General features: G+C 41.3%; 1 protein-coding gene across 2 annotated transcripts in view; it reads right to left on the minus strand.

Annotated features, from left to right (window-relative positions):
- The window catches only part of VPS50 (VPS50 subunit of EARP/GARPII complex), a 183385-nt gene that overhangs the window by 14183 nt on the left and 154140 nt on the right, over positions 1-15062 (minus strand). For both annotated transcript variants that reach the window (XM_075211803.1, XM_075211804.1), the window contains exons 21-23: positions 14912-15033; positions 13993-14073; positions 7536-7684 (exon numbers count right to left, since the gene is read on the minus strand). In XM_075211803.1, the coding sequence (XP_075067904.1) occupies positions 7536-7684; positions 13993-14073; positions 14912-15033 (352 nt within the window). The remainder of the gene's footprint in view (positions 1-7535; positions 7685-13992; positions 14074-14911; positions 15034-15062) is intronic.

Below are 15062 nucleotides of genomic sequence, written 5' to 3' on the forward strand. Positions count from 1 at the left end.
GTGTCCCCGAACTCCTGTTTAGAGAAAGAATTTTATGGTAAGCACAAAAATCCTATTTTCCCTTTCACACTAGTTGGGGGACACTGCTCACCTTGGGGACGTTCCAAAGCTGCCCCTATGGGTGGGAATGCTCAGAATGAGCAGTACGTAAAACTTTATGGCCAAAACTTGCGTCTTTTGAAGCAAAGACGTGAAAAGGATAAAAGCTGGTGAATGTAACAGAAGACAAAGTAGCTACCCTACACAACTGTTTAGCCGAGGCCCCATGCCGCGCCGCCCAAGAGGCACTAACCGATTTTGTGGAATGAGCTGTCAGACCTTCAGGAACCGGTGAGCCCTCCGAAATATATGCCTGCCGGATAATAGCAGTGATCCATCTAGCCACCGTCTGCTTTGTGGCTGGCCAGCCACGCTTGCGATCGTCATACAGGACTAGAAGACTATCAGTCTTCCAAACCGAAGCTGTACGATCCACATAAATCTTCAATGCTCTGACCACATCAAAAGAGAGTCCTGACCAGGCACCAGCGAATTCTGAGGAAGAACCGGCAGAACAATATCCTGATTTATGTGAGACCTCGAGACCACCTTTGGTTGAAACGAAGGCTTAGTTCTAAACACTGCACGATCGTCATGGAAAATCAGAAGAGGAGCCCGACATGACAGGGCTGCCAACTCGGAAACCGTCTGGCCGAAGCAAGTTTAGGTCCCATGGAGCCACTGGTGGAACAAAAGGCGGTTGTACATGAAGTATACCCTGTAGAAACATCTGCACCTCCGGTAACAAAGGTATAAATTTCTGAAAATACACCAACAACGCCGCTACCTGGACCTTAAGGGACGACAACCTTAATCCCTTGTCAAGACCATCTTGCAGAAAAGCCAACACCCTGTCTAAATGAAAAGAATTGGTAGGTACTTTGATCTTCTCACACCAACTTATATATGCTTTTCAAATGCGGTGATAAATGGTGGATGATGACGGTTTTCTCTCCTGGATCATGGTTTTAACCACTCTCTATGAAAACCCTTTCTTTCTGAGAATCAAGGATTCAATCTCCAAACCGTTAAAGCCAATCGATATAGGTCCGGATGAAGGAATGGACATTGACCGAGAAGAACCTTCCTGAGAAGCAGTCGCCAAGGATGATCCACCGACATGTCTAGAAGATCTGAGTACCACGCTCTTCTCGGCCAATCTGGTGCCAGTAGAATCAATGGAACCCTCTCGCCTCTCACTTTCTGCAAGATCTGTGGCAGCATCTGAAGTGAAGGGTAAAGATACACCAACTTGAAGTTCCAGTGTACCGTCATAGCGTCCACTAAGAACCCCTGAGGTTCTCTTGACCTGGCACAATACCTTTCTACCTTGCGGTTGTGCCGTGAGGCCATCATGCCTATTTCTGTCCAACCCCACCGGAGGTTGGACAGAAAACACCTCCGGATGGAGCGACCATTCGCCTGGGTGAAGGACATGCCGACTTAAGTAGTCGGCCTCCCAGTTGTTCACCCTGAAATGAACACCGCTGAAATTGCAGGAACATGTTGTTCTGCCCATTTCATGATCTGTGACACTTCCTTCATGGCAAGAGGACTCCTTGTTCCTCTTTGATGATTTATGTAAGCTACCGCCATAGCTCTGTTCGACTGTATTCGGATTGGTCGACATGCCAGGAAGAACTGTGTCTGAACTAGAGCATTGAATACTGCCTGTAGTTCCAGAACATTTATGGACAACCGTGCTTCCTCCGACACCCAAGTCCCTTGCAACCTGAGGTGAACCCCACCCCAACAAGCTGGCATCCGTTGTTACCACTGTCCAGTCTCAAACCGAGAAAAGACCACCCTGTGTTGGGATGTCCCTCCTCAGCCACCAGAGAAGAGACAGGCGTGTTGCCTGTGACAACCGAAAAACCTGCCTTTCTAAGCTTGGATCTGACCAACGACCATGACCAATTTGGCAGAATCTCCTGCTGGAATTTGCGTGAATGTAAACGAGCAAACTGCAGAGCCTCGAACGAGGAAACCATGCGACGCAGTAGCTTCATACACTGAAGTACTGAGACGCAATTTAGAGATAAAAGATCTTCTGCACTTTGTCTGAAGGGACAAAAACCCTCTGTCAATTTGTGCCGAACAATAGTCCCAGGAACACCATAAATTGGATTGGTATCCAACTGAATTTTTTGTAGTTGATCACCAATCCGTATTCCTGCAGAATGTCCCTGGTCAGCTGCAGATGTGACTGAAGCTGAGGTACCGATTCCGCCTTTATCAGCAGGTCGTCTAGGTAAGGTAAAATAGTCACTCCCTGTAAACACAGCTGAGCTGCCATTATAGCCATCACCTCTGTGAACTCTCGTGGTGTGGTGGCGAAACTGAATGGGAGAGAGCCCTGAACTGAAAATGCTCCAGACCCGCAACAGACTTCGATGACCTGTCCATATCGAAATGTGTAGATAAACATCCTTGATATCCAAGGATGCCAAGTACTCGCCTTTCTTCATGGAATTTATCACAGATCTGATGGACTCCATTCGAAAGCTGGCTACCCGTAAGCAGGTGTTGAGGTCCTTCAGGTATAGAACTGGTCTGAAGGACCGATCCAGATTTTGCACCAGAAAAAGATGAGAGCAAAAGTCTTGATCTCTCTGCCCCAACGGAACTGGAACAATCACCCTGGCATCCCGAAGTGACTGTACTGCCCTCTGCAAAGCCTGTCTTTTCTCTGACTCCATTGGAAAAGGTATAGTCATGAAACGCCCTGGAGGTGCCCCTGCTATGTCCAAGATGTATTCCCTGGACACTATACCTTTCACCCAGGCGTCTGTGGTAGACCTGAGCCACCGCTCCTGAAAGAGCAGTAGGCGTAATGTGCCTCACTACCTGTTTGCTCCGCAACTTCTTCCAAATGCCGGCTGACAAGCTGGGCAACTGGACCGCAAGCAGCTCCGCCACCACAGCACTCATGGGCGACCGGAGCATGCTGCTGCAGCTCCCAGGGCGACCCGCATCACCTTCCTGGAAGCGGCTGGGTCCTGGATACTACCAGAGTGCAAGGGGACCCTTTTTCCAGGAGCACTAAAGAAATCAGGGGGACAATCACTAAAGCGCCTCAGATGCTTTCTCTAAAGTAGCCACGGCGGTCACCCGGTGATCGCTGCACAGAAATCCTAGCTATCTATAAAAAAAAAACCTCAAAAACTCTAAAGACTAGACTAAAAGTGTCCTACTTCATAGGCACTAAGAAAAAACTGAGCTCTTCCGGTGGAGGGGGCATAGAGGTGAGGGAAGCAGGCTAGAAACGTTTTTTAGTGGCATTACTCCCACAGGGCCCTCTATACCCCAAGGTGAGCAGTGTCCCCCAACTAGTGTGAAAGAGAAAAGAAGAACTGAAAAGAATAGTTGTCTAACTTCAGTGCGTTTCATATACTTAAAGGGGTTTTTCTGACTAATGTCTTTGTTCATTTTCCTCTGTAACTTTCAATAAATATTTTTTCTTTATAGCTCCTTTTTGTGCCTTTTTTTTTTTTTTAAAGCAATGTCTTTATATCATCAAACAGCTGTTTACTCTTGTTGCCCTTGGATACAGCACAAAGCTGATCTCAGGATACAATTGTATCCAATGCAGACAACACAGCAGAGTGATGTCGTAACCATGGGAACAAAATAATCAGAGTAGAGTCGTAACCATGGCAACACAATAAACCGCTCTTTCTGACATAATATACACGGCTAAAAAACTTAAAAGCCAGAAAAAGGAATGTATTTAGTGAAGAAAATGGGCATGGAGGACATACTGTACATTCCAAAACATTAATTTCATCTGAAGGTGAACAAAATAAAATAAACTGAAGCACATGTGTGTAACGCTCCTCTGTACAGAACAACGTTTGTATATTTATCTTGTTTGGATATACTGTAGTTGCTTTTGAATGTTACAGGCTCTATTTTTTTAACCTGGAAACATATTAGAGGTGACACGAGAGGGCTCGTAGTGTACTTTAATGAAATTGTGAAGACGTTCAATCAATGACATCTGCCACTTTATGCAATTTTAACACATTAATAGAGCTGATCCTGGCACAATGTAAGGTCTACACGATGCCAGCTGCCAAGTTCCTTGGGTGCAGCAAAGGGAGCGTATACAGTACAACATAACTTTAATTAAATTAAAAATAGCTTGGAAGTATTTTAAAAGCTTTTAGCAAATCAGCGAGGAAGAGTAGAGGCTCTTTATGAATATATTTTATACACTTTCTGACTTCCATGGACAGGCTATACGAAGTGATAAGAGGGAAATGCATTCAACTACTTTTAGTTTAATTATTTGAAACAAAATAGGTCAGGTCTGAAATAGCATTTATATGTATAAAATATATATTTTCACAAGAAAAGATCCTTATCACACAGTACCGTACCATCCAATGAAAGGTAGCTAGTAAACTGTCCCAAAAGCTATGTAAATGTATTACTTTATGTGCTCGCTGTATACTTATGACTCACCTATGTAACACCCCCTCAGCCATAACATAATAATGACTGAGAAAATAGGTGGCCGCTTAAGGCCAAGCAGCAGAAGAAATAAAGTGCATATAATTAACATAAAACTATTTATATGTTGTTCCAGTGCTGCCCAAGGAATCTGCCTAGTTTGCCTGTATGGTAGATATCATCATCATCATCACCATTTATTTATATAGCGCCACTAATTCCGCAGCGCTGTACAGAGAACTCATTCACATCAGTCCCTGCATCATTGGAGCTTACAGTCTAAATTCCCTAATATAGACACACACAGACACAGACAGAGAGAGGGAGACAGACACACAGAGACTAAGGTCAAATTTGATAGCAGCCAATTAACCTACCAGTATGTTTTTGGAGTGTGGGAGGAAACCGGAGCACCCGGAGGAAACCCACGCAAACACAGGGAGAACATACAAACTCCACACAGATAAAGCCATGGTTGGGAATTGAACTTAGACCCCAGTGCTGTGAGGCAGAAGTGCTAAGCACTGAGTCACTGTGCTGCCCTAAGATAAGGCCCCTGTATCACTTACCAATACAAAGGGGACCTAAACTCCAAGAAATCCCAGAGTTATGTTAATGCTATGTGAGACATCTATTCTTCTATGTGACATTGTGTACTGCCTTACACCAGTTCTACTATCTCTCTTTGCCTACTAGGAGAGGCCATAATGGGGCATCTGAAAGTGGATAGTACTGTGCTGTGCATACTAAGAGCAATGATAGAAATGTTCAACAATTATGCCGCCCATACCCGTAGTGATTTAGATGGTAAATATGGTGATATCCTAGTGTGTGGCTATTAGAGCATTGTATAATCCAGATTTATTCAACTTTATTGTCATGCTCATCAAACAATCATCTAGAGGGTAAATATATATTATCCAAGCTACACTTTAATATTTTAATACTGTTAAAATGCTGCTCACATGGAGGCAGCCATTTTGCAAGCCAAACCATACTCACATGAATGCAGCCTGTTAGGACTGTGCCACGAATATTTGCCCATGAATTACCTGTGATGGCAACTGGATCACAGTGAATCTATAGGCTACATTCATAAAAATGTTGATTCAGCTCACACAATAGTTGCGACTTCTTTGTGTAGGTGATGGGGCACTTCAAAGGAAAATGAGCGCTCTTTAATCAATGTTTGTACCGAAATTTGAGATAAAGGTTCAATATATCAAAATTATTTTATATAGTGAATGTAATATGTCTGCATATCTGTATTTGTTCATATGAACATATAGCTGCCATATTGATTGCGGAGGTAAAATCATATTGTTATCCACTAAAACTCTAATGGACCGCCCACAGGCCAAAGCATTATCATAAAATGTTGTTTATTAATACAAAACTGAAAAGTAGACATGGGCACTCCATTTACTCAATACAGTGTTGTACACAATGGGCCTGATCGCAAGGCAAAAAAAATGAGTAAGCTTACACCTGGACAAAACCATGTTACAATGCAAGGGGTGCAAATTAGTTTATTATTTTATACATAAGGAAAATACTGTCTGTTTTTTTCATGTAACACACAAATACATGATAGTTTTATTTGTACACTCAAATTTAAAGTTGATCTCGAACATGCCCTACCCCACCTATAAATCCGCCATCACATTTTAAATTTACCTCCCCCTCCAATGCATCATGGTTTTGCCAAGATGCAAAGTTACTCATTTTTTTTGCTTTTCTTCCCTTAATGAATCAGACCCAATATGTGCTGTCTTAAAAACAGTATCACAAGAAAGACGGTCACATAAGAGCATGGTCAGTGATGTCCTTGTGAATATGAGCTGCATACGCCATGATGCAGGTGTATGTTTCCTTTACTTCCTAACTATGTAATTAGACCAATGGGTGATTCCATATGTACAATTTAGAACTCTCATTTTGTCAAATATTTGCAGGTATTAGAGAAACAGTATTTTTGCTTAACAAATGTTTATATGTAATACACACAGCAAATAATTCTCTAACACGTCTAGTGTAAGAAACAGAATAATGAGTTATGTTAAATGTATACACTGTGTATTGACTGGTTATAAAGCTATTGTTTTACTACACATCATCCATTATGGAGCAGTATTACGGTAATGAAATTGAGGTCCGGACAATTTTGCAATGTCACTGCAGTAAGCCTGGTCACAGCAGAGATATAATAATTATGGCTAATAGTTTAAACTTAGTGATGTCAGATTTATGATGCTCCAATAGGCAGAGGTCTGCAGGCTGCACAGTGAGAAGGCCGATTCCCGTAGAAAGGAGTAACAATGTTTTACAGATCTAGGGCTACAGCCAACAATAGCAAGTTGTAACTTTAATAGCAAATTTCCAGGAGGCTCCCTCCCACACGTCATCGGATTCTGAAGTCAGGTCTATACATGTAAACACACAAATGTATTTTACAATCTCACTCAGCTATCACTTCTGTAGCCTGACATTACTCCCTTCAGAGTGTACAATCAAAAAACCTCCAATCATCAAATATAAATGAGAAAAAATTTGGTATTTTTGGTTTTGTTGCACTTTGGCAAATTAAGCTCAACACATCCTACACATACTGTGGTAGAGCACACAGTGATGCAAAATGACAACTCTTTTGTGCGAAACTATGTAAACAAAATTCTACAATAGATTTGACAGATAATATTGAGTGTTATGTGAAACACACATAAAAAACAGCAGTACTAAAATGTAAACACAGTTGTAACCTGAAACATGTTTACTAAACTAAATGGTCAAAATTGATGGTCCTACCACACTTCTGAGTTACAATATATTCAACATAAAAACAATCCACAACAACAAATGAAGTTTATGTAGGTTTACCAAAGTAGGTCAAATATTATTTCTAGATCTTAATGAAGGGTATACTTAAATATGGTTTAATTTTGGACTCTCATGCTCGATGGAAACTATATTTGCATAAATCTATATTGATCCAGCAAACAGCAAGTGCACCCAGGGCCCGGAACCAGCAAAAACATACTTACAAAGATTCCGTAGCCACTACCCTCTCGGCGAGTCCATACAATGTACCGCTCGCCGTCAGAACCACCAGGTGGCTGAGGTGTGGACTTGGTACTTTCTCTTTTCTTTCTTCCGATGATGCCAGGGAGCCAACAGTTTCACTGGACACTTCCTAAAAACAAACATTACAATAAAAAAGAAAACTCTGTAACCAACATAAAAAGTCAATGTTATAATTAGTCTTAAAGGTAAATGTTTTAGGCAATTTGCAATGCCAATCTATGTCTGGAAGATTATATCGCAAACTGGGCCCAATATGATAGTCATTTAGATGACCTTACACATGCAGAACACAGTAATCTAGTATCCATGTCTGTTAAGGGAACAATAGAGAAAGAGCAAGATCTGACACACTGAAATGACGACTCCTGATTGGACAAGTGATGCCATCCAATTAAGAGCTGGCTACGATATCAGGCTGTGTGTCAGTTGTCTCACTTCCTGCAGCCACATAGTTTTATGTACAAGTATATCTTTAGCCCCACAAGTGTATGAAGTACTTCAGCAACGAAAAAGAAATACAGCAATAAAGGCTGGGAATTCATAATGCAGCACACTAGTTCAATAAGCTTACAATCTATGTTGGATTTCAGAGCATTATGATGCAAGAAGAATGGAGTGGATGCAAACTGCAAGAAGTTGTAAATGTACTAGGAATATGTGGTTAATGGAAGTTTTGAAAATATTCTTCATATTAGTAGAGTTGGTAGAGAGATCTAGAGATGAAGGACGTTGAGAAAGATTTATGAATGAATCAGGTATAGAGGTGATTTGGGTGGTTGATAAATTATGCGGCGCTGAATGAAGAGAGTTCATATATCAAGAAGAATATACATCAATCAGCCACAACATTAGAACCACTGAGAAGTGAAGTGAATAACACTGATTATCTTCATACAATGCTACCTGTCAAGGGTTGGGGTATATTAAGCAGCAAGTGAACAGTCAGTTCTTGAAGCGGATGTGTTGGGAGCAGAGAAAATGGGAAAGTGTAAGGATCTGAGCGACTTTGAGAAGGGCCAAATTGTGATGGCTAGATGACGGTCAGACCATCCCAAAACAGAAGGTCTGGTGGGGTGTGTTCCCGGTATGCAGTGTTAGTACTTGCCCAAGGAAGGACAACCAGTGAACCGGCAAAACGGTCATGAACGCCCAGGGCTCATTGATGCGCATGGGGAGCGAAGGCTAGCTCGCCTGGTCCAATTCCACAGAAGAGCTACTGTAGCACAAATTGTTGTAAAGGTTAATGCTGGTTATGATAGAAAGGTGTCAGAACACACAGTGCATCGCAGCTTGCTGAGTGTGCCGCCGAGTACCTGTATACTGGTCAGAGTGCCCATGCTGACCCCCTGCTCACAACCAAAAACATCTCCAATATGCACGTGAGCGCCAGAACTGGACCAAGAAGCAATGGAAGAAGGTGGCCTGGTCTGATGAACTACGTTTTCTTTTACATCATGTGGACGGCCGGGTGTACATGCGTCATTTACCTGGGGAAGAGATGGCACCAGGATGCACTATGGGAAGAAAGCAAGTTGGTGTGGGTAGAGTGATTCTTTGGGCAATGTTCTGCTGGGAAACCGAGGGTCCTGCCATTCATGTGGATGTTACTGTGGCATGTATCACCTACCTAAACATTGTTGCAGACCAAGTTCACCTCTACGTGGTAGCTGTATTCCCTGATAGCAGTGGCCTCTTTCAGTAGAATAATGCGCCCTATCACACTGCAAAAATTGTTCAGGAATGGTTCAAGGTTCAAAGAGTTCAAGGTGTTGAATTGGCCTCCAAATACCTCAGATTTCAATATTATCGAGCACCTATATGTAATTTGATGTCAAATTAATGCAGCAATTAAAACAGGGGAGAGGATTGAAGAAGAAGGTAAGAAGATGTGTCTGATCTGAATACAGACTGTAGCAGAGAAAGATACTAGTCAGAGAGAATGCTGAGTAGAAGTTACAATAGTCCAGTCTGAGGAGGATAAGGGCCAGTATTAGAACCTTAATAGTAGACAGGCAGAAGGAAATCCAAGGGAAAAAAGCTTCAAAATTTCACACTGCAGAGGGACTTCATTTCTTCTGCCTATGGAAAATTTCACTGGCAAGGTTATTTTATATTCAATACATGTTTTTCCAAAACACAGAAATCCAAAGTGTAATCACGGGGCTTAAATTGATTGCAATAAGAGTTGGGAGATTCATAGGAGAGGTACTTCTTCACGAAGCAGACAAAGAACAGAGCTCGAAGCATTTGACTAGCTTCTTGTCCAAGTGCACTTCATCTCTGAAAAATGATTGTGTTTATCATCTACGAGCTGTAACGAACTCGCTTTCTCGAGGACCAATACAAGGTACAAGTACTCTAATCTGCAATATTATCAAATACATTAATGATATAAATATAAGCAGACCTTACATATCAGCCAGCCTGCTGCAGAGTTTCTTAAAGGAGTCCATGTTTTTTTTTTTAAATATATATTTTTATATAGGGTACATCCATAGAAGCAAATCTTACATGTGTACCTAACTTCATAACCCCTTGGTTTCATCAGAAATCCACTGTGGTGTTGGACATATGTATATTCAATGTACATTTGACAGATCTGACAGTCAGGGTCGTTCAGCCATCTTTATCTGACTGATGCAACATCTGCACTTGGGGACAAAGAAGGCGTTCCTCCTAGTCTGACCGTACAGCTCATGTTCTATGCCAACATATCAGAATAATATTCAGGGATATCACCGGAGGGGTGTGGCCATTCCATATAGTGGGCGTGAACATGTCATATAAAGAGCCAACCATGAACCATGCCCCTCCCCTGAAAATCATTTTTCTCCCTCATACCTCTGGTAATACATCCCCACCTCTAGTAGTAACACATTTCTTCCCTCTAATACCTCCCCTGTTACACATTCCCACCTACACCACTGTAGTGAAACGTTTCCCCCCCTGCCTGTAGGTAACACATTCTAACCTTTTATCCTATGCCCTGTAACAACACAATCCCCCACCCCCTTCTCTGTAGCAACAATTTCTCCATTCTCTCCGATGGGAATATAGCCACTTCTTTGTGTCTAACCTGAGCTGCAGTGCACTTTTTTTTGGACATATGTTGTTCGTTGTTCCATTTAGGGTGTTTAGTGGATATACTGCCCCTGCAGTCTCTGGTTCTTTTATTTCTCCTCACAAAGTTAAGTAGGGTATGTGCTGCCTGACCTGTATCCAATCAGATAATTGCACTGTGCACAGCAGTAGAGAATTTATGAGAGGAGGGTGCTGATCTTGTGGGAGGCAGTGACTTGTCCACTGGTGTGATTAAGTGGGAGCAGAGCTGCATGTGACAGTGGCAATGTCCTAGGAGGATTCAAAGACTGAAATTTATAAAGTGGAAAAAGCAGGGTCCTACAACAGCACAGTAGTGATGTGAGAGTTCTGGCTCTATATAAAAGGACGGTCATACATCCAACTTGTCACTATTGTTATTTTTTATAACCATGAATTTATTTTGCTATTATTCAGCAGAACTAATGATAGTTACCAATATTTTAAAATCATTTCAAAGACACATTACTGCTGGGCAAGCTAAGCTGCTGTTATGTGTGGCATTGTCTAGGACAGCGATAGACAACCGGACACACTTCAGGGGCCACATGATAGGGCCCTTTAACCTTCAAAAGGGATGCACATTACACTTAATCTCAGTAATAAATTAAAACAATACATTTTATTCAAAGAACAACATACCTATATGTAATAAAATATCAGCAGGCATTTTAAACAAGTGTTACAATCTGCCTTATGTCATGTCTACTGAACCTGGTTATGTCTTTATCTTTTTGTATTGTTTTAGTAAACAATGACTTTTACTTTAAAAATAAATAATGACAATGGCATTCATTGCGCAAAATGTGCATTTGGTCAAATGAAAAATAAACACATTTCCAGGGATACATCTTTAAAACCTGGCCCTATCCCTGAAAATTAATGAAATTTAGAATGATGTAATATGAAATCTACTCATGAGCTTTTGCTTACTCAGATGATGGACTCGGCTGAGCTCAACCACAACAAAGAAAATACCAACCTTATCGGCTAAATGCAACTTTGCAAGATTACATCTGCACAACCCACTTAAATTAAATAAATGTTACAGTGCAAGCATTATGTTAACATCTGCCTCAAACTTTATGGAGCTTTGGGAGCTTAAACTGAGCAAATCGCACAATATTTATTTCGTCTAGTACAAGAGAATATAAGGCCTTTAAACTGACCACTCCACATTAAAGCTTTAGATAAACAATCAGAGCACAGCAGTGCAACCTTTAATACGCTGAATATTATTACTGAAGGGTGCTTTAACTTTCAAGAGCTTCTCCTATTGGAAGCCGCCCAAGATTAAGAGACAGAACAGTGTTTTGTAATTCAACCCTGTATGTGTAAAATGAAAACTGACATCCACATAGATTGTTTTTTACATCACATATAACAAAACAACGTTATATTATTAACAATTTATGTTATTAGGAAAACAAATACTGTTATTTTGTTTTAAAATACGTGCCTCGTATCTCCATGATGTCACTTGTGTACACATTAAAGAGGACCTGTCCTCTATGTGACAGGTCATGTTTTGTTTAGTACAGGGCTATTCAAAGCTTACAGGCAAAATAATGTCCCCTCCATCCCAATAGTTCCCTAGTAGAGGTCCCTCCCCCGCCAACCCCCCCCCCCACTCCCCAGAGCATACTTCCCAACCAGCCCAATTTGAGGGACAGCACTGAAAAAATTGGGAGGTATGTCTCATTCACTGCAGCCCTGCAATGAAGGTGTTTGCACTAGGCACGCCCCTGGGGAGTGTGACCACGCCCCACAGTGACGTGGCCACACCCTATTGTGACCTGGTCACGCCCCTCTGTCCCGGAGTCGGATTTCCCAATGCTGGGGGGTATGATACCCTAGTGCTGCTTCAAAAAAAAACAACACAATTTATTTCTTATTTCTAGGCCCTAACATTCTGGCATTACGATACATGATGCATAAATATCTGCTATCCCTATACTCCAGAGAGCTTAATTCATTTTTTGCCATAAAATTCTAAGGTTGCACTCATTTGTTAGAAGTAACTATGGGAGAAATTGTGGAAAAGTGTTTTTTTCCCCCTAATTTTATTTTTGTCTGTATAATGTATTTAAATAATTTAATTTCAACATGCTACCAAAGAAAGCCCTACCTGTCCTGAATAAAAAAAACGATGTGAAATGTACCTTGGTTAATAAAGCAGATAAAAAATAAATTCACAGTTGAACCAACACAGTAAAACTGTGAACTGTGGTCGGGTCACGAAGGTATGAAATACCGCCAGTCGTGAAGGGGTTAAGTGCTATCAGGGTTTGCAGAAACCTAGCTGTAATTGTGTAAATGGGTTTTAAGAGTGTGAAAAAGGTCAGAGAAAACCTATTGTAGATTTCAACTCCAAGGGGTATATTTTACTAAACTATGGGTTTGAAAAAGTAGAGATGTTGCCTATAGCAACCAGTCAGATTCTAGTGATAATTTATTTAATAAATTCTACAAAATGACAGCTAGAATCTGATTGGTTGCTATAGGTAATATCTCTACTTTTTCAAACCCGCAGTTTAGTATAAATATTAACATACCCCCAGGACTTAAGGGAATGAGAATTGTCCATTTGGAAAGGGGGAGGGAGTAGCCTCCACCCTTTAGCCGCTAACCCTAACTCTCCTGTGTAATAATTGAGTGTAAGTCTCCCACTTGGAAAGTGAAGTTACCGGATAAGAGTTGCTGGATTAAAACAACATTTTGCCTTATGGACTGTCAAGATTTCAGCACTAGAGGGCTGGAGTCGTTCAGGAGATTCAATCTGCTAGAACAGGGAGTGTATAGTGAATGAGGCACCTGATTGGACACAGACAATGGCCGTCCAATCAGGCATTGCATTCATGTCTATTCTAACATATCTGAGTACTGTCCTATCCCCCATGGTTTACACATCTTGCTCTTTATAGTGAGAAGCAATGCGACTCAAGGGCACTTATCACGGGATGATCCCCCACTGAGATGTTATAGAGAATCAGCGGAGAGTGCTATGGGGTGGTACGGGGGCTTACATACTATAATAGCCTTTAATATGGTACCGCATTGCTTTTTGTAGTCAAAGTTGGACAACATAATAGTTGAAAACTTATGTTGTACATTTCTGAGATGCTTTACCAAATATCCTCTCTTGGCACAGAATAGGGAGGAGAGTACAAGCATAAGCTGGTCACATTGGCATAGACACAAACACATTAAATTTAATATCAGATATAACTGCACATGTTCATTTTGCTTAAGTCACAGCTTAGCTGACAATGAATATTATTTATACAATTCAAATACACTTTAATAAAAAACTCTTACCAGGTCGATGAGACTCTCTTGAATTCTGTTCAGCGTCGTCCTGAGTCTACTGCTACTTAGACCAAGTCCGGTGGATTCGTACTGTGTGGCAATGAACGAGTATTAGGAACTTTGTCAGCAGTTATAAAATACACAGCAGCATTGACAAAAATTCATAAGACAAAATTCATATAAAAAAAATAATAAATGCTATATATCTGTGCCACCGCGGCATCCACCGATGCCAGGGTGGCACACTAGAACGGAAGGCGAAAAGCTCCCTCCTGACGCACAGGGCCGATTAAGCTCAGAAAAAGTAGCACACAGAGCTCTTCAGAGCTTAATTTCTCCTTTATGATGGGGGAACTCTAGCACTTTCTGGGGTGGAACATGCCAGAGCATGTGACACCACCCTAGTAGAAGATAGGATAAGGGCTGTGAAAACCTCAGGGTTGGCTGAATAAAAGTGCATACCGTCCAACAGTTCTGATTTTCCAAATACAGTCCTGACTTTTAGTTGGCTAAAAACATATAGTCTCATCCAAACAGACACAGTTGGGTGGATCAGGTGCATTGTCCATTTTTGACCCATCAGGAATGTTGGCAGGTAATGAAACAAAACACATGAGTACAGTTCCCTTTTTCTAAGGCTTAGATAAGGAGAGAGGGGAGTTCTTTGTCCTATTCACACTGCACCTTCTGTAGATAATTAAAACAGCAGGAATCCTTTTGAGCCTACTATGGCCAATAAAGGAAGCCAGCAATAGATTCCAACAACTGTGTTCACAGAAAACAAGAGACAACATAACTTCTGTTGTGATTCATAAACATTTCAAGATGTTTAAAGGATCCACTATTATATAAAGTATAGTGGCCCTTTAACGGTATAAAAATCATCTGAACAAATTTCCATACAATGCAACATAGAAGCCCTACTTACTGCCTCATTTCTTCCGAAAAAGGTGTAGACAGCGTACAGGTAGTAATCAAACAGCTGGGACATGCAGTGTATGACATCAAAGGCGATAGGTTTCAATATCGTCATCATCTGCATGTATTTCCCTTTAGAGAAAGAAAAATCACTATGTTTA

The sequence above is a fragment of the Mixophyes fleayi genome, chromosome 5 (genome assembly GCF_038048845.1).
Source record: "Mixophyes fleayi isolate aMixFle1 chromosome 5, aMixFle1.hap1, whole genome shotgun sequence".
Lineage (NCBI taxonomy): Eukaryota > Metazoa > Chordata > Amphibia > Anura > Limnodynastidae > Mixophyes > Mixophyes fleayi.